At 36.7% G+C, this 18,169-nt stretch overlaps 1 protein-coding gene across 6 annotated transcripts in view; it reads left to right on the top strand.

Annotated features, from left to right (window-relative positions):
* The first annotated feature begins 97 nt into the window (after nucleotides 1-97).
* The window catches only part of LOC131159326 (ATP-dependent 6-phosphofructokinase 4, chloroplastic), an 84,308-nt gene continuing 66,236 nt past the window's right edge, over nucleotides 98-18,169 (top strand). For 2 of the 6 annotated variants that reach the window (XM_058114129.1, XM_058114128.1), the window contains exons 1-5: nucleotides 140-481; nucleotides 12,704-12,750; nucleotides 12,921-12,960; nucleotides 13,120-13,182; nucleotides 13,333-13,470. In XM_058114129.1, coding sequence (XP_057970112.1) covers nucleotides 245-481; nucleotides 12,704-12,750; nucleotides 12,921-12,960; nucleotides 13,120-13,182; nucleotides 13,333-13,470 — 525 coding nt within the window. In that variant the 5' untranslated portion in view covers nucleotides 140-244. Of the gene's footprint in view, nucleotides 482-12,703; nucleotides 12,751-12,920; nucleotides 12,961-13,119; nucleotides 13,183-13,332; nucleotides 13,471-18,169 lie in introns of all 6 variants that reach the window. The other 4 variants (XM_058114127.1, XR_009137784.1, XR_009137783.1 and 1 more) reach the window with 4 other exon arrangements.

Genomic DNA, 18,169 nt, shown 5'->3' with positions numbered 1-18,169 from the left:
TTGAGTGTAAATTTGCAGAGTAACAATTTTCTATAAATGAAAAAATGGTTTTATTTCAGCCAAAAAATTAATAAAGCTTGTTTAATTAAAACGACCTGACCTCTGCACCTGTTTCAACTTTCAACAACGCCGCCTCAACTTCTTCTCTCGAAACGTATAAAGACTCACTCTGGTTGAACGCATTTGATCATCCCCTTCTTCCCAATCTTTCCTCTCTCTCTCTCTCTCTGAAGCCTGAAGTCTCATGGATTTTTCTGTTGTTTCCTCTACTTCATTTCCTTTCTTTCCCCCTGGACTCCCCCTCAAAACTCACGCTCTGATACCGTCCCTTAATCAACCCAGTTCAAACTTCAATCCCAGAATCTTTCTCAGAAACCCATTGAGTCACGTTATCAGAGCTCAAAATTCGCTTCAAGCCACTGTCGGGGATTTCGTTCTTGAAGACGTTCCTCACTTGACGCATTTCCTCCCTGATTTACCGGTAATTTTACCTTCTTGTTATTCATTTTCTCTCTGTATCTTGGGATACTTCTTTACCCATCGTTCGATTGCTGAGAAAATAGAAGAATAGAAGAAACCTTGATTTTATTTTTTTTACTTTTACAAAAACAAATTGCCCTTTACTTTTAGCTCTCAAACTGAGAATTATATCATCCTTGTACTACCCTTTTGGCCACTTGTCGGATCACGAGCTTAACGAATAATTTGAGTTTATGGGCAAAGACGGGAGGGAGATTATACAGAGAGCAATACAAGTTGATCAGGAAATGCGGGTCAGTTAATCATTTAACCATCAAGGAAAGTCAATTAAGAAGAGAGTGCATATCCCATTTTAGCTGCCCTGGTTTTGAATATTGGAGAGAGAGGAGGTTATAGAGAGCAAAAAAAGTTATACAGGAAAATAGTGGGTCAATTAACCGAAAAGAAAGTTAATTAAAAAGACAGTGCACGACCCAATTTTAGCTGCCCGTTTTTGAATCGAACGCCTACAACTATGCCTATTCCGTCATTCATCCACCTTTCTCTCTCTTTCTATGCTTTGATTGGAGCAATGTATTCTTCACTTTGATCTTTTTCAAGAGATCATAACAGCTGAATCAATGCTGCAAAGATTCTCTCGTCTATAGGAACAAGCAAGAAAGAAAACAGGCTATGTGATGGTGGGCGACTGTGACTCCAATTTTTCTAGATTCCAAGCTCATCTCTTTTGGTTTTTTGTCTGAATTATTTTTGGGTTTGGTTTTTTCTTCATATCTCTGTTTCTTTTTTTTTCTTTTCCCCCTTGAATATCATGGTAGAGAAAGAGAGAGAAAATTTTCAACTATTTCTCCTCTCACAAATATTAAACTAGATAAGAAATTACACTCCTATCCTTTTACACTTTACAGCTTATTTATAATATTCCCCCTCAAACTGGATTATAAATATTAAAGAGTCCAAGATTTTTACATAAGAACTCAACATGACTCAAAGTTAATCACTTATGAACAAATAAATGGAAAAGAGAGAGTACATATATTTCCAATCAAGAGTTTTTCTTGATAAGTCAGCTTCAATGTGTTTAGGGTGCTCATGAAACATCAGACTGACTGCTAACTATGTAAATAGCAGCCTGATTGTCACAGTATTTATCAGTTGGGCAGAAGTAAAAGCAAATTCTTGCATTTGATGCTTCAACCACAAAAATTCACTGATAGTATGAGCCATTATACTCTGCTTGTGCACAAGCAGAAACCATCTGTTTCTTACTTTCCATGAAACTGAACTTTCTCCTAAAATGTACAATAACCAATGGTCTTTTATTAGAGGATGAACCTGCCTATCTAGAATTTGAGAAACTAGCAACTTCATAAGATTATGGGATTTGTATAATAAACTAAGTCCTGATGCTTTCTTCAAATAAAATAGAATGTGAACGGCTGAAGTTCAATTGGATGATCCATAAACTGATTCACAGTGCAAACAACAAGGAGATGCCTGGCTGAGTAGCTATCAAATAATTCAACTTCGCTGCTAACCTCGAGCTGCTTTGATGATCAATCATCAAATTTCCTTGATCAATTTAAAACTTCACATTAGGATATATAGGAGAACCAATTGGTTTACTCAACAAAAGACTTGTTTCCTCGCGGAGATCAAACAAATATTTTCTTGGGGACAAACATTAACATTCAAGAGAATGGGCCACTTCAATTCCCTATAAAGTATCTCAGTTTTCCTAAATCCTTAGCAGAAATTAAGATGATAATAACTTCTTCAACTGGTGATACCAACTATATCATCACCAGTGATAACTATATCATCCACATAAACAACTAAAATTAATTTCCCTGCAGTAATTGTTCTATAGTAGATTGTATGACCTGATTGACGCCATTTCATCCCAAACTTTAAAAACAACTTCACTAAGGGGCTGTTTGGTATCCCTGTAAAAAATTAGAGAAGCGAAAACCAGAAACGAAAACCAAAAACCAGAAAAGAAACTAAATACTAGAAACCAGCAACTTGTTTGGTATAAAAACTTAATTACAAAAATGCTCATTTTCATTTTAAATCAAAATATTATAAAAATATGATTAAAATAATAAAATTACAAAAAATGAAAATTAAAAAAATTACTACAATAAAAATAAAATTTTTTATAATTATTTTACTTCCAAAATGTACCTCACAATAAAAAATGTATTGGACATGACAATTAAAATATAGTAAAAGTATTTTGTAATTGGCTTTATTATTATTTTTTGAAATTTATGTATATTTTTATTTTAATTATATTTAAATTCATATGATTATTTTATTTTGATTTTAATTTAGAAGTGTATAAAATAAATAATTTAATCCCAAAAAAAAAATATTTCTAGATATTAAAATTTTTGTCAATAGGTTGCCAAAACAATTGAAAACTGTAAAATCTTGTTTTTAGTTTTTTGGCAAATAGTTGAAAACCGGTAACAGAAAACTAACAACCGAAACAAAAGCATTTTAATAATCTGTTTTTTCACTATGAAGAAATAGAAACATAATACAGATAACAGCAACGATACTAAACCGATCCTAAACTTCCTAAACCAAGCATGAGGAGATTGCTTTAAACCAAATATAGCCTTTCTTAATGTGCAAACATGGCTGCTAGAATCCCATTGGGCAACTAACCATGGGGGTTGCTTAAACTTCATCTTGTAATTCACCATAAAGAAACACATTTTTAACATTGAGTTGAGACATGGTCCAATTACAATTAGCAGCCAGGAAAATGAGAACTTTGATCTTGGCAAGTGGAGAAAAAGTGTGAACATAACCAAGGTCATAAGCTTCGGTGTAACCCTTATTTACAAGTCTATCTTGTAGATGTTCAATAGATCCATCTAGAAAATATTTAATGGTGTAAATCGATCAACAACAAACAACATCCTTTCAGGAGAAGAGTTACGTACTCCTGTGTATGGTTGTGATCAAGAGCTTGGATCTCTTTTTCTATTGCTGTCCTCCAATCTTTATTGAACCTACATCTTGCATAGAAAGCATTATGTGAGGAACTTAACAATGAATCTCTAAGATGAGAGATGCAGGATTAATTCCTTCCTGAAGAGCTATAGCCCCCTCCTCTACGCCCGTGCGCTGAGCTTCTCTTTTTTAAAGTAAAAGTTGGGTATAGTGCATCCGTAAACAACTTTTTCAGCTTTTAGATTTTTTGTGGAACTTTAAAAAGTTACAGGATTAAAGTGGATGGTGTCACCTGAAAAAGGAGCTTATTGCTGGATGGTCGATGCCTCTTTTGATGATATCTATCAATGGAACAGCAAACAACAAAGCAAAAGATTTCTTTCCTTACTTCAGCCCACATATATTTCCTTCTTTTTCAATTCATTGTTTTGTATAGTTAGCATATATTTAGTTTACATGCATAAGTCTTGACAGATTATAGTTTACTTGTATAGGGCTAGAATCATGCTAGACCTTATTTACTTTTCATGTATAGCATTCTTGTAAAGTCTATATATAATATACAGAACTCAAGGCCAATTCATTCGGCCATTCACAAAATATTTGACATGGTATAAGAGCCAGCCGACTATTAGGTTTTTTTTCCCTTCAATTTTTTGTCTTCTCGGTTTCGTGGCTGTTGTGGTTTTGTTTTCTTTTGTGGAATTTTTCTCTGTTCTTTTGGTACTTCTGTGGCTGCGTGACTGTTGGCACAGCAGGTTTCTGGGTTGCCATATATTTCTCCAGTTTATGTCCTCGTGATTCTCGGCAAGCAGGCAATAGTTTTTCTGTTGCTGTTTGTGACTTTCGGCAAGCAGGCACTGTAGGTTTCTGGTTTGCCACTTATTTCTCCAGTTTCTGTTGTTATCTGTGACTCTCGGCAAGCAGGTTTGTGACTTTTGGCAAGCAGGCACAGCAGGTTTCTGGTTTGCCACTTATTTCTCCAGTTTCTGTTGCTGTTTGTGACTCTCGGCGACCAGGCAACAACTTTCTGTTGCTGTTTTCGGCACTTATCTTCTCGGCACAGCAGGTTTTTAGTTCAAGATTTAATTTTTTGTGCAGTTTTTTGGTTCAAGATTGTCTATTTTGGGCTTCTAGATTTTCTGGTGGTCTGTTTCTTTTGGCACAGTCTGTTTCTTTTGGGCTTCTTGATTTTCTCCATCATTTAGCATGGACTCTGCACCCGTGTGCACTAAGTTTACGGGTAATAATTATTCTATGTGGGCTTTTCAGTTTGAACTTTTCCTAAAGGGAAAAGATCTTTGGGCTCATATCGATGGCATGGATTGTGCACCCAATCCTGCTAAATCCAAGTAGTCCACAACTTGTCCTTTATGGGCTATGCTTGATGCTCGGATTATGTTTTGGCTTCTTGGCTTGGCTGAGCCACATATTGTCCCCAATTTGCGACCTTATCGCACAGTTCAATCCATGTGGACTTATTTAAAAACAGTATATCATCAAGATAACGGTGCCCGTCGTTTTCAGTTAGAGCATGCGATTTCCATGTTTCAACATGACAATCGCTCTAGCCAAAACTATTATTTGAGGTTTTTGACTCTTTGGAATGAATATTCTGATCTAGTTACTGCGGATGTTCCTGTGACTTTTCTTCCCATTATTCAATGTCTTCACGAGACTAGTCGTCGTGATCAGTTTCTTATGAAACTCCGTCCTGAGTATGAATTTGTTCGCTCGTCTCTGCTAAATCGCTTTCCTATTCCTTCTCTGGATGTTTGTTTTCGTGAGTTACTTCGTGAAGAACAACGGCTTAGTACTCAAGTTACTCTGGCACAATCTTATGGTAGTTTCGGGTCTGTCCTTGTGGCTTATGCTGCTCAACAATGAGGACCGCCTGCGCATTCTAGCACTTTGTAGTGTTTTTGCTGCAAAGAATTTGGACATATTGCTACTAATTGTTCCAAGAAATTCTGTTCTTATTGCAAGAAGAAGGGTCACATTATCAAAGAATGTCGTATCCGCCCGCAGAATTGTCAAGCCCAGGCATTCCAGACTTCTGTTAGTGTACCCGCCATAGTGACTTTTGCGGCCCCTGGCTCTTCTTTAGGTGACTTCTCTGTTCCTGCACCTCCTCCAGCGAATTACTGCACACTCGAAATTGTGCAACTGATGCTAATTTCGGCATTATCAGAAATGGGGCTCCAAGGCAACAATTCTACTAATCTCTGGTATGTGGACTCGGTGCCTCTAATCACATGACGAATAATCCCACTACCTTGTGTCATGTTTGGCCCTACGCTGGTCAACTGCTATTTAGACTATCAATGGCAGTTCTTTGCCAATAGCTGCTGTTGGAGATGCCTCTTCTAAGTTCACTAATGTGTTTCTTGCTTATTAGCTTTTCACAAATCTTATTTATGTTGGTTAATTAGTTGATAACAATTGTGCTGTTAATTTTTTTGGTAATGGTTGTGTTGTGCAAGACCAGGTAACCGGGGGGGGGGGGGGGGATCGCGATGGTACCTAAAGTGGGGTGCTTGTTTCCACTATTTTTTCCTGTTCCAACACGTTCTCCAGTTTCTTCTATTAAGTCTTTTGCGTGTAATAATGTTTCAGATCTTAGTATGGTGTGGCATTGTCGTTTAGGCCATCCCAATACTCAGATCTTATCTCATGTATTGAACTCTAGTTTACTTGGTAATAAAAAACATTCTTCTTTATCTCTTGAGGGTGCCTCTTGCAAACTTGGTAAAAGCAAAACTCTTCCCTTCCCTTTGCATGCTAGTAGAGCTTCTCAGTGTTTTGAGCTTATCCATAGTGATGTTTGGGGACCTTCTTTGGTTAGTTCGCATGAAAAATTTAAATACTATGTGACTTTCATTGATGATCATAGCAGATTTACTTAGGTCTACTTTATTCACTCTAAATTTGAGGTTTTTCATACTTTCACTGAGTTTTTAGTGTATGTTGACAATCAATTTTCTGTTTCTGTTAAGACATTACGCACAGATTCTGGTGGTGAATATGTGTCTATTGAGTTTCAGACATTTTTGGCTTCTAAAGGCATTATTCATCAACGTTCATGTCTTGCTACTCCCTAACAGAATGGAGTAGCCAAACGAAAAAATTGTCATCTCCTAGATGTGGTCTGTACTCTCTTGTTGGAATCCTCTGTTCCATCCTTGTTCTGCGTTGAGGCTCTGAAAACTGCTACTTACTTGATGAATCGTTTACCTTCTCAGGTACTACTCTTGGAGTCTCCCAATTTCTGTTTATTTGCTAAGCAACCTAGTTACGATAACCTCCATACCTTTGGTTGTGTATGTTTTGTTCATTTACCTCCTTATGAGCGACATATATTATTTGCTCTATCTATTCGATGTACATTCTTGGGATACAATGTGTGTCAAAAGGGATTTTTTTGCTATGATCCTATTACATCGTACACGCATTTCTAGGAATGTTATTTTCTTTGAAAATCAACATTTCTTTCCTGTGTCCTATGTACCCTCCTCTCCTACAGTGATTCTCCCCTCTTTTGAGGAGCAGTTCTCTGATCCTCATCCAGTCAGTTCTTGTTTTAAACCAGGTATTGTGTATACGCGGCACCCCAGCCCACAGTCTCTTCCGGTAGCTAATCATATTTCTGATCCTACCACGCTCTAGATTCAGTTAGTTGTAGCACCTCTAGAGCCTTTGGTATGTTGCTCTTCTCGAGTGTCTGTACCCTCGGACAGGTATGGGTTTCCCTCTTCAAGTTCTGGTAACTCTATTTTAGCTCTTATTGCTGCATTGTTCAATTTAGATATTCCCACTTCCTACTCACACGCTGCCAAGCATGATTGTTGGCGACAAGCTATGTAGGAAGAAATTGCCGTTCTAGAGGCCAATCACACCTGGGACATTGAGCCTTGTCCTCCCACCATTGTTCCCCTGGGTTGTAAATGGGTTTACTCAGTCAAGGTCCGATTTGATGGAAGTCTGGATCGTTACAAAGCTCGACTTGTTGCACTTGGGAATAATCAGGAATATGGTGTCAATTATGAAGAGACCTTTGCTCATGTGGCTAAGATGACTACTGTTCGTACAACTTTGGCTATTGCTGCTTCCTGTGAGTGGCCACTACATCAGATGGATCTCAAGAATGCTTTTCTTCACGGGGATCTTAAAGAGTATATATTTATATGAAGCCACCCTCGGGCTTGTTTCCCTCTCCGACTTCACTTGTGTGTAAGCTTTGTTGTTCTCTTTATGGTCTTAAACAAGCTGCGAGGGCCTGGTTTGATAAATTCCGCACCACTTTATTACAATTTTCATTCAAGCAAAGCAAGTATGACACTTCATTGTTTCTTTGGAAATCAGACATGGGTATTGTTGTTCTTTTGGTTTATGTTGATGATATTGTGATTATTGGTTCCGATTCTACTTTACTTGCTCAGCTCAAGACTCATCTCTCAGAGTCCTTTCAAATGAAAGATCTTGGGTCTCTCACATATTTTCTTGGTCTTGAGGTGAATCGTAGTTTCTCAGGTATTTCACTCAATTAGCATAAGTATGCTAGTGACTTGGTGGCCACAGCTGGCCTTTAGAAGGGTACTTCTATTGATACTCCCATGGAATTATATGTCAAGCTTTGCAAAGAGGAGGGTGACTTACTTGCTGATCCCAGTTTATACCGGAAGTTGTTGGGTAGTCTTGTCCATCTCACCATTACTAGACCAGACATTTCTTTTGTTGTATAGCAAGTCAGCCAGTTTCTTCAGACTCCTTGTCATCTTCATTTGGCTGCTGTCCGTAGGATCATACGCTATGTTCAGGGCACTTCTGCTTGTGGTTTATTCTTCCCTGTAGGCAATTCTACTCGCCTTGCTGCTTATAGCGATGCTGATTGGGCTGGTTGTGCGGATACACGTTGCTCCATCACTGGTTGGTGTGTGTTCTTAGGTGATGCATTGATCTCTTGGAAGAGTAAGAAGCAAGACAGAGTTTCTAAGTCATTGACGGAATCTGAATATTGAGTGGTGTCTCTTGCTTGTTCTGAAATTATTTGGCTTCGAGGCTTGCTTGCTGAGCTAGATTTTTCTGAGACCGATCCTACACCTCTACATGTCGATAATACGAGTGCTATCCATATCACGGCCAATCCTGTTGATTATGAGCGCACAAAGCATATTGAAGTCGATTGTCACTCCATCCGTGAAGCATTTGAAGCTCGTGTTATCACTCTTCCACATATTTCCAATGAATTACAAATTGCGGATATCTTTACCAAGGCTCTCACTCGTCAACGACATTGCTTCCTAAGTAGAAAATTGATGCTTGCTGATCAACCCGCATCAATTTGGAGGGGGCTGTCAATGGAACAACAAACAGCAAAGCAAAAGATTTCTTTCCTTACTTCAGCCCATATTTATTTCCTTATATTTCAATTCATTATTTTGTACAGTTACCATATATTTAGTTTACATGTATTGGGCTTGCAGATTATAGGTTACTTGTATAAGGCTAGAATCATGTTAGACCTTATTTACTTTCCATGTATAGCATTCTTGTAAAGTCTATATATAATATATAGAACTCAAGGCCAATTCATTCGGCCATTCACAAAATATTTGACAATATCAACATCCTTCATCCAATAAAATACAATGAGAATCTTGTGGTGAATGAATTTATTTTGATTTCACTATGTATTTAGTTGTTTCGTAGGTACGATTTTTAATTTCTACTGATGCTTGAGCACAAATTTGCTAGTTCAAAAATTTTCAACTATTTTATTTTCTTGTTTTGTTTATGTCTTTCCCTTTAATAAGTAACCATCTGAAGCAGCTATAGTTGTACCTTTTTTTCCTATCTCAATTCCCATCATTGCCAGTTTATTTGCTTATTTATTATTAATGTTCACACACAACCGGTCCCAAGCCCAGGTAAAGGAGGAGGGTTGCGTTATGTAGCTGACAACTAGTGTAAAATTTGTTAGATCACTATGATATGAATTCTTACCGAATATTTGCTGGGGCATCCCCTACGATTGACGCGTTGCACTTGAACCACCCGGGTGTAGCGAAAAGTGGGCGAGGGTGGGCTAGGTCGTCGCCTTGAAGCGACGCGCCGTGTCGGTGCTCGGGTACGGTGTCAAATATGCTAGGGAACTTGCATCATTCTGGACGTGGGCAGGTAAAGACGTTAGTTCAGGAAACTAGGATTAGATTAGCAACTTGGAATATAGGGACGCTTATGAGTAAAAGCATGGAAATTGTGGATACAATGATTAGAAAAAGAATTAATATAATTTGCCTTCAAAAAACTAAGTGGGTGGGGGAGAAAGCTAGAGAAATTGATAAATCAGGTTTTAAACTTTGGTACACTGGAAAAGAAAAACATAAGAATGGAGTAGACATTATTATAGACAAAAACTTAAAAGATAGCGTTGTAGATATAACTAGAGTAGGGGATAGAATAATAAGAATCAAGATGGTATTAGGACAAGAGATAATAAATATCATTAGTGCTTATGCTCCTCAAGTTGGCTTAGCAGAAAATCTTAAGAGATAATTTTGGGAAGATATGGATAGTATTATACAAGGCATACCAAGGACTGAGTAAATATTTATAGGAGGAGATTTGAATGGACACATTGGAAGAGATAATAAAAATTATGAGAGGATACATAGAGGATATGGATATGGAAACAAAAATGAGTTTGGAGAGATGATCTTAGATTCCACTATGTCTTAAGATTTTAGTATAATGAATACTTGCTTTAAGAAGAGAGAAGAACACTTAATAACCTTTAAAAGTGGACAAAATAGAAGTCTAATAGATTTTTTTTAACTAGGAGGGTAGATCGTTTATCATGCAAAGATAGTAAAGTTATTCTAGGTGAAAGCTTAACCACACAACATAGAGTCTTAGTGTTAGATATACGTATTAAAAAATGGAAGAAAAAGGATAAAATAAACCTGTGTAAGAGAACTAAATGGTGGAATCTAAAAGGAGAAAATATAATAAAATTTAAAGATAAAATGATCAAAGATGGGGATTGGACCATAGAGGATGGGATAGATACAAATACTCTTTGGAATAGATTAGCTAGCTTGATTAAAAAGATAGCAAAAGAAATTTTAGGTGAATCAAGGGAAAGATTCTCGAATTGCAAAGAAAGTTGATGATGGGATAAAGATGTACAAAAAATCATAAAGACAAAAAGAATTTGGTATGAAACGTGGAAAAAATGTAGAAACAAAGATAACTTTGAAAAATATAAGGAGGCAAGAAAAGATGCAAAAAAAGGCCGTTAGTGAAGCTAAATATAGATCATTTAATAGTTTGTATGATAGATTAGGTACAAACGAAGGGGAAAGAGATATATTTAAACTTGCTAAAGCTAGAGAAAGGAAGAGTAAGGACTTAGGAAATGTAAAATGTATAAAAAGTAAGGATGATATTGTCTTAGTTAAGGATGAAGACATTAAAGTAAGATGGCGAAGTTACTTTAGTAAGTTGTTTAATGAAAACCAAATTGAAGACTTAAACTTAGAATTGTCAAATGAGGAAAAAACTAAAAATATGAGATTTATTCGCAAAATTAGAGTTAACGAAGTTAAGTTTGCACTAAAAAAGATGAAAAATGGGAAAGCTATGGGACCGAGTAACATCCCAATTGAAGTTTGGAAATGCTTAGGTGATAACGGAATTATATGGTTAACTAATTTATTTAATACAATTTTAAAAACTAAGAAAACGCCAGATGAATGAAGGAAAAGCACTTGAATACCTATATACAAAAATAAAAGATATATTCAAAATTGTAATAACTATCGTGGAATTAAACTTATGAGTCATACGATGAAACTATGGGAAAGGGTAGTTGAACAAAGATTATGGTTAGAAACAAAGGTCTCAGAAAATCAATTTGGTTTTATGCCTGGGAGATCTACCACAGAAGCTATTTATCTTTTAAGAAGATTAATGGAAAAGTTTAAGGAAAAGAAGAGAGACTTGCAGATGATATTTATTGACCTTGAGAAAGCATATGATAGAATACCTAGGGAAGTTCTATGGTGGGTTTTAGAAAAAAAAGGTGTATGTAGTAGGTATACCGATGTCATTAATTATATGTATGATGGAGTAATAACTAGTGTAAGGACTATAGATGGAGAAACTAGAGAAACTAGAGAATTTCCAATCACCATAGGTGTACATCAAGGATCTGCTTTGAATCCTTATCTTTTTGCTTGAGTGATTGACTAATTGACTAAGAGTATTCAAAAGGAGGTTTCGTGGTGTATATTGTTTGCAGATGATATTGTATTAATTGACAAAACTAGGGACGAAGTAGAGGCTGAGTTAGAATTTTGGAGAGAAGCTTTGGAATCTAGAGGCTTTAGGATAAGTAGAAATAAGACATAATATATGAAATGTAATTTTAGTAATGATAGGAGGAATATTGGAGACAAAGTTAAACTTGATGATGAAGAAATAAATAACACTTGTAGATTTCGATACCTTGGATCTATTTTGCAAGTGGAAGGAGAAATTGAAGATGATGTAATGCATAGAGTTAAAGGAGGTTGGGTAAAATGGAGAAGTGATTCAAGTGTGCTCTGTGATCGTAGAATACCCTGAAAATTGAAAGGGAAGTTTTATAGGACAGCTATAAGACCAGCTATGCTATATGGATCGGAATGTTGGGTGACGAAAAAACATAATATCCAAAAAATAAAAGTTGCCGAAATGAGAATGCTTAGATGGATGAGTGGTATAACGTTGAAAGATAAATTAAGGAATGAACATATTCATGGTAAGTTAGGTGTAGCTCCTGTAGAAGATTAGATAAGGGAGGGACGACTCAGATGGTATGGACACTTGCAACGTAGGCCACATAGTGCACCTGTGAGGAAGAGTGAGTTAGTTACTGTGGGGGACAGTAGAAGGGGTAGGGGTAGACCTAAAATAACTTGGAAGGAGATAGTGAGTAAGAATTTAATATCCTTGAATCTATCAAAAGAAATGGTCCATGATCGCATAAATTGGCAGAAAAGGATTCATATCACAGACCCCACCTAGTGGGACTAAGGCTTGGTTTTGTTGTTGTTGTTTTTGCCCTTTAATAAGTAACCAACTGAAGCAGCTACAACTGTAGTTTTTTTTTTTTGGGGTCTCAAATCCCATCATTGCTAGTTTGTCAGCCAAAGGCTTCTTACTTTTATTTGCTTTAGAAGATCTTGGATTCATACATCTTTCTTTTATGCAGTCTTACCCAAACCCATTGCAAAGGCGCTCATCTTATGCCATTGTCAAGTAAGTTCACTCATTTTCTTTAGAAAGTCTCTACAACATTTTTCTATTGCATTGTCTATGTTCTTGTAAAAAAAAAGGCCCTTCAAAATGTTAAATTGCTAATCTAAAAATTTCAATGGCCCTTAAAAACATTAAATTGCTAATTGTACGTAAAATCTTTTGTTTGTTAGGCAGTATTTCGTCAGCCCAGAAGATGTGGTGGCACAAAAGGTCTGTGACCCTTGTACTCCCCCTTCTTCCACCATTCCCGCTCCATAAAAAAAAAAAAACAAACAAACAAAAAGAAAATGTGAAAAAAAAGTTCTGAACTTTTTTTTTTTTGCAATAGGACTTCTTTCTTTTCTATTGATTATTATTGCTTTCATTCAGATTGTTGTTCAAAAGGATAGCCCTAGAGGGGCTCACTTTCGGCGTGCAGGCCCTCGAGAAAAGGTATCACTCTTTCTATCAACCAATTTAATGTCTCTTCAATCTCAAAAACTTGACTATAGGATTTTTCTAATTGGTTCTTGTTTCCACCTGTCATTTAATGCCTCCCACTTCAATGCTGAAAATTTGAACCGAAGATATTTCTGGTTTTAGGTTTATTTCAATCCAGACGAAGTGCGTGCTTGCATAGTGACTTGTGGTGGTTTATGCCCCGGAATCAATACAGTGATACGGGAGATAGTGTGTGGTCTAAATAATATGTATGGTGTTGATGATATACTTGGGATTGAGGTGAGTTTTCAAAGTGATTGTATTTCCTTCACTTGAATGAATCTTCTGTTGGTATTTTTTTTTAATATTTTTTTCCATGCAAGTTCTAGTCTGTTATATACCTTTTCTTTCTAATGTAATTATTGAGGGTGTGACCTATTTAACTTTATGGTGCTCCAAATTTGACTTATACTTCCACCTGATTTTGAGTCTGGTACTGTTTTGGCTGATTATTTGTTGAATGAACCTTTACTGATCTGGTAAACAGCCGAAAGGTCCATATGATTTTCTAGGTGAGTTCGATAATATATTGGTTACTCAAAAGGTTGGCAATCGGAAAATTTGGCCGTTTTACTTATGAGATAGGAAAAATCAAACTCAAACACAAATGATATGAACACATAAAAATAGGCCAATAGAAAAAGTCTTAAAATTTAAAACAAAATATAGATTTTGTTAAAATAATGATAACAACTGGAATACAAAGTTGGAAGGATGTGTTTTTGCAAAATCTAAGTAAAGGCAAGACTATGCCTTATTAAGGTAAGTCGAGTAATCCCCGTATGAACCCGGCCTTCCGCCAGGAAGTTCATATCCCCAGCTGGGGAGATGGGGGTTCTAGCCTGTGTTGATGGCATTATTGCCTTATTTTCCCTTGGTTATGTGGCAGCTGTTCTGTTTCTTTGGTAATGGGTGGTGGATTTCTTGTGGGGCTAGCAGGCTCAAGTTGTTCATAGTTGATTGAGCCTTTGGCCCTGCGGGGAGGGGGCGGGGGGGGGGGGGGGGGTGCAGCTGTACATGGCAAAAGACATCCTTCAGGGGGGAAAAAAAAGAAGGAAAAGTAGCCCCTATGTCTCTGGGTTGATGATTCTTGACGTCCACTGTTTTGAACAAACTTGCCCTGGATCTTTACAGACTTATGTTTACTATCTGAATTTTAAGAAATTTTAAAAGAAAAAGTTGGGGGGGTGGGGGGGGGGGGGGGGGGGTTTGTTCCTGAGTTGGGCTTTAGTTGGATGGCATTTACTTGCTGTGATGAGGTTCTAAGAGTCTGATTCAGTCCATTTCTTGGTGGTTATGATTGATTTCTTCATGCTAAATTTGCACATGATTTTAGAGATCAATTGCTTTTTGTCTTTGCTCTGTTTTTTCTGTGCTTGATGTGGAGAACAATTCTATTGGGAGAGTTTCTCATATACTGTGCTCTCCAAAAGATCTGCATAGGCTTGTCAAATAAACAAAAAAGATCATCAACTAGACTTGCCTATGACAACAATGGGATTTTCTGTAAGATGCAGTAGGGACATTTCCTCTCCCTTAGTACACGTCTAATTCTTCCCCATTGCACAACCCAACAAATGGTGAGAGTGATTGAACAAGAGAAATTTTTATTTTTCCTCTTCATCATCATCATCATCATCATCATCTCTCTATATCACTCTGTGTGTGTGTGTGTGTAAAAAGCATTTATACCCCTCCACGCCCAAAGCTTAGTAGGAGGCACATGACCTGTGAAACATGGATATGGATACGAGGATATATAGATTGCAAAATTATAAGAAAGTTGAGATACAATACCAGAGGAATACATTTATACTTTTAAATATATCTTAAGATATGCACATCAATATGTTACTGGTAAGTCTTGATATGGAATGTTGGCCCACAGCCTAATAGCTTAAGCTTTTAGGTAAAGTGGTCGCTTAACATGGTATCAGAGCCATGGTTTCCAGGAGGTCTTGGGTTCTAGTCTTGTTGCTCGTATTTGTTGTTTGTTTGTTAAAATCATCTTCTTCCCTGTAATGGTGTTATTTATCATTTGTTTATCTTCTTCCCTGCACGTGTGGGAGAGTTTTAGGCTTGATATACAATGTTGGTCCCCAACCTAATCTCTTACGCTTTTGAGGTACAGTTGTAATTCTAACAGTTTAAATGTTCTACTGAAAAAATATATAATTTAGATAGTCTCAAAGGGCTTAAATGGAATATGAAACAAGATGTGAACAGAAGCACGAGGACTTAACGGATGTTATGCTTGTTCATCATAATTTGTGTTGATTTTTTTTTAATTATTTAACAAGTTGCAAATAAAATAACTTTATCAAAAGAGGGATCTTATTAAATATTGTGGTTTTCCAACTATACATTAGAAAAATTTGCATTGGATATGAGAAACATGGAGTTCAAGCATTGAATTTGATGTTGTGTGGATTTGGATAAAATGTAATAAGAAAGTGTATTTAGGTATTTTGAATTCCACTCAAGTCCAAATCTAATGCTTGAACTCTATGTTGGAATAAGTTCACTTTTACCAAGATTCACTTTTAGGCTTGAGACAACCTCAAACCCTAACAAAATGCATAAGAGGTTGAGGATATGAAGGGGATCTTTTTTGCAAAAAAAGATAGTATTTTCCGCAAAAAGGGATGAGAAGCTTCTGCAAGCCTTCCATTTTTGCTCACCTTGATACCTTTAAAGATCCCTCCTTCAGTAGCTTTCATTAACCTGAGGCTAAGCACCTCTATAATAAAAACAAAGAGAAAAGGGGACAAGGAATCTCCTTGTTGCAAGCCTCTTGAGGAGCAAAATAAATAAGGAGGACAGCCATTTATGAACACTGAGAAGCTTGGAATTTTGATGCATTGAGCAATCCAACTACACCAGAGCTTGCCAAAGCCCATTTTCCTGTGGAGATAAAGAAATAAGTTCCAGTCGACATGATCAAATGCTTTCTTCATATCCAGATTGCACACTATTCCTTTTTTTCCCTCCTTCAGATAGGCATCCACCACCTCATTAGCAATAAGGGCAGCATCCATAATCTATCTTCTAGCCACAAAATGCATGGTGATATTGACCAATAACTTCTGGTACTGCTTTTTTGAACCTCTCAACTAGGACTTTGACAATGATTTAATAAATGCTTTCCATGAAGCTAACAAGGAGGAAATTCTTGATGTTAACAGCCCCAAATTTCTTCGGAACAAGAGTGACAAAGGTTGTATTGATGCAACAGACGAATTTTCCTGATTTATGAAATTCCTCAAACAAATTTAAGATGTTGTGCTTGAGAAGGCTCTCATTAGCTTGAAAGAAGGCCAATGAGGAACCATCTGGTCTAGGTGCTTTATCCCCATTGCAGTTTTTAATAGCTTGGAGAACTGGGTCTCTCAAGACACCCTGCAGTGAATGAACTAAGAGATCTAAAATTGATGCTATCCACCATAGGTCTCCAAGTTTCAGGTTCTGTGTAAATGTCTTTATAAAAATCACAAATTCCTTTCTTAAAATTCTCTTCCCTAGTTAAGTTGATTTCCAAAATTTCAATGTTGGATAAGGTGTTACTGCTATGGTGAGTGTTTGCTTTCCAATGAAAGAATTTTGTATTACGGCCCCTTACTTGAGCCATAATGCTATGGATTTATGCCTCCAAGATATTTCTTCAAGATTAACAACCTTGTTCAATTCCTTCTTCAGAAAAATTCTTTTGGCTTGTTCATCGTTTAGACTTTGGATGATCTTTTGCTTATCAAGTTCTTTGATGTCATTAAAGATAACAATCTTCTTCACTTGCACATTCCAAAAGGTTGTTCTTTTCTTTTATTCCTTTCAATTTTGATATAAGCAAAAAACTAGCCTTCCTTGTGACCTGAATAGAGGACCACCAAGTTCTCACCAACTCCCTGAAATCATCATGCTTTAATCACATATTCTTGAAGCAAAAGGGGGTTGGCCCCTATTTAACTCCTCTAGTGTCAAGGGTAATGGGGAAGTGATCTTAGATGGGCCTAGAAAGTAGACTTTTAATCATGTGAGGAAAGTGAAGTTCCAACTCAACTAAAACTGTGAACCTATTGATCCTTGAAAAGGAAGGCAGCTCCCTAAAGTTAGATCAAGTGAAGTTGTCATGAGAGGGAGATTAGTAACGACATTCATGCTGATGCACTTAATGTCCTAATTTTTCACACATAGCTGGTCTAAAGCTCAGGTGAAGGAGGAGGTTTGCATTAGGTAGTTAACAACCAGCGTAAAACTTTTCAGATTACTATGATGTGAACCCTTACCGAATATTTTCTAGGGCGTCCCTTACGAGTGACACGTTACACTTATATCACTTAGGTGTAGTGAAAAGTGAACGAGGGTGGGCTAGGTCGCCCTGAAGCGAGTCGCTGTGTTGGAGGTTAGATACGATGTCAAATATGCGAGGGTTCTCACATCATTCTGGATGTGGGCAGGTAAAGAAATTAGTTTAGGAGAGTAGGATTTGATTAATAACTTGGAACATAGGGTCACTTATAGGTTAAAACATGGAAATTGTGAACACAATGATTAGAAGAAAAATTAATTTAATGTGCCTTCAAGAAACTAGTGGGCGGGGGAGAAAGCTAGAGAAATTGATAAATCAGGATTTAAACTCTGTTACACTGGAAAAGAAAAAACATAAGAATGGGGTAGGAACTATTGTAGATAGAGCAACTTTGTGAGGATGGAACCAACCAGCAAAAAACATTGACTCCCCAAGGATCATTTTGGTACATTGGAAAATAAAAAAATATAAGAATGTGGTAGGAACTATTGTAGATAAAAAATTAAAAACTTAAGAGATAGCGTTGTAGATGTAAATAGAGTAGGGGATAGAATTATAAAAATAAAGATGGTCTTAGGCCAAGAGATAATAAATATCATTAGTGCTTATGCTTCTTAAATAGGCTTAGAAAAG

This window comes from Malania oleifera, chromosome 7 (genome assembly GCF_029873635.1).
Source record: "Malania oleifera isolate guangnan ecotype guangnan chromosome 7, ASM2987363v1, whole genome shotgun sequence".
NCBI classification, from domain to species: Eukaryota; Viridiplantae; Streptophyta; class Magnoliopsida; order Santalales; family Ximeniaceae; genus Malania; species Malania oleifera.
Note: the sequence above shows the minus strand (reverse complement) of the source record. Positions and strands in the feature narration are given on the sequence as shown.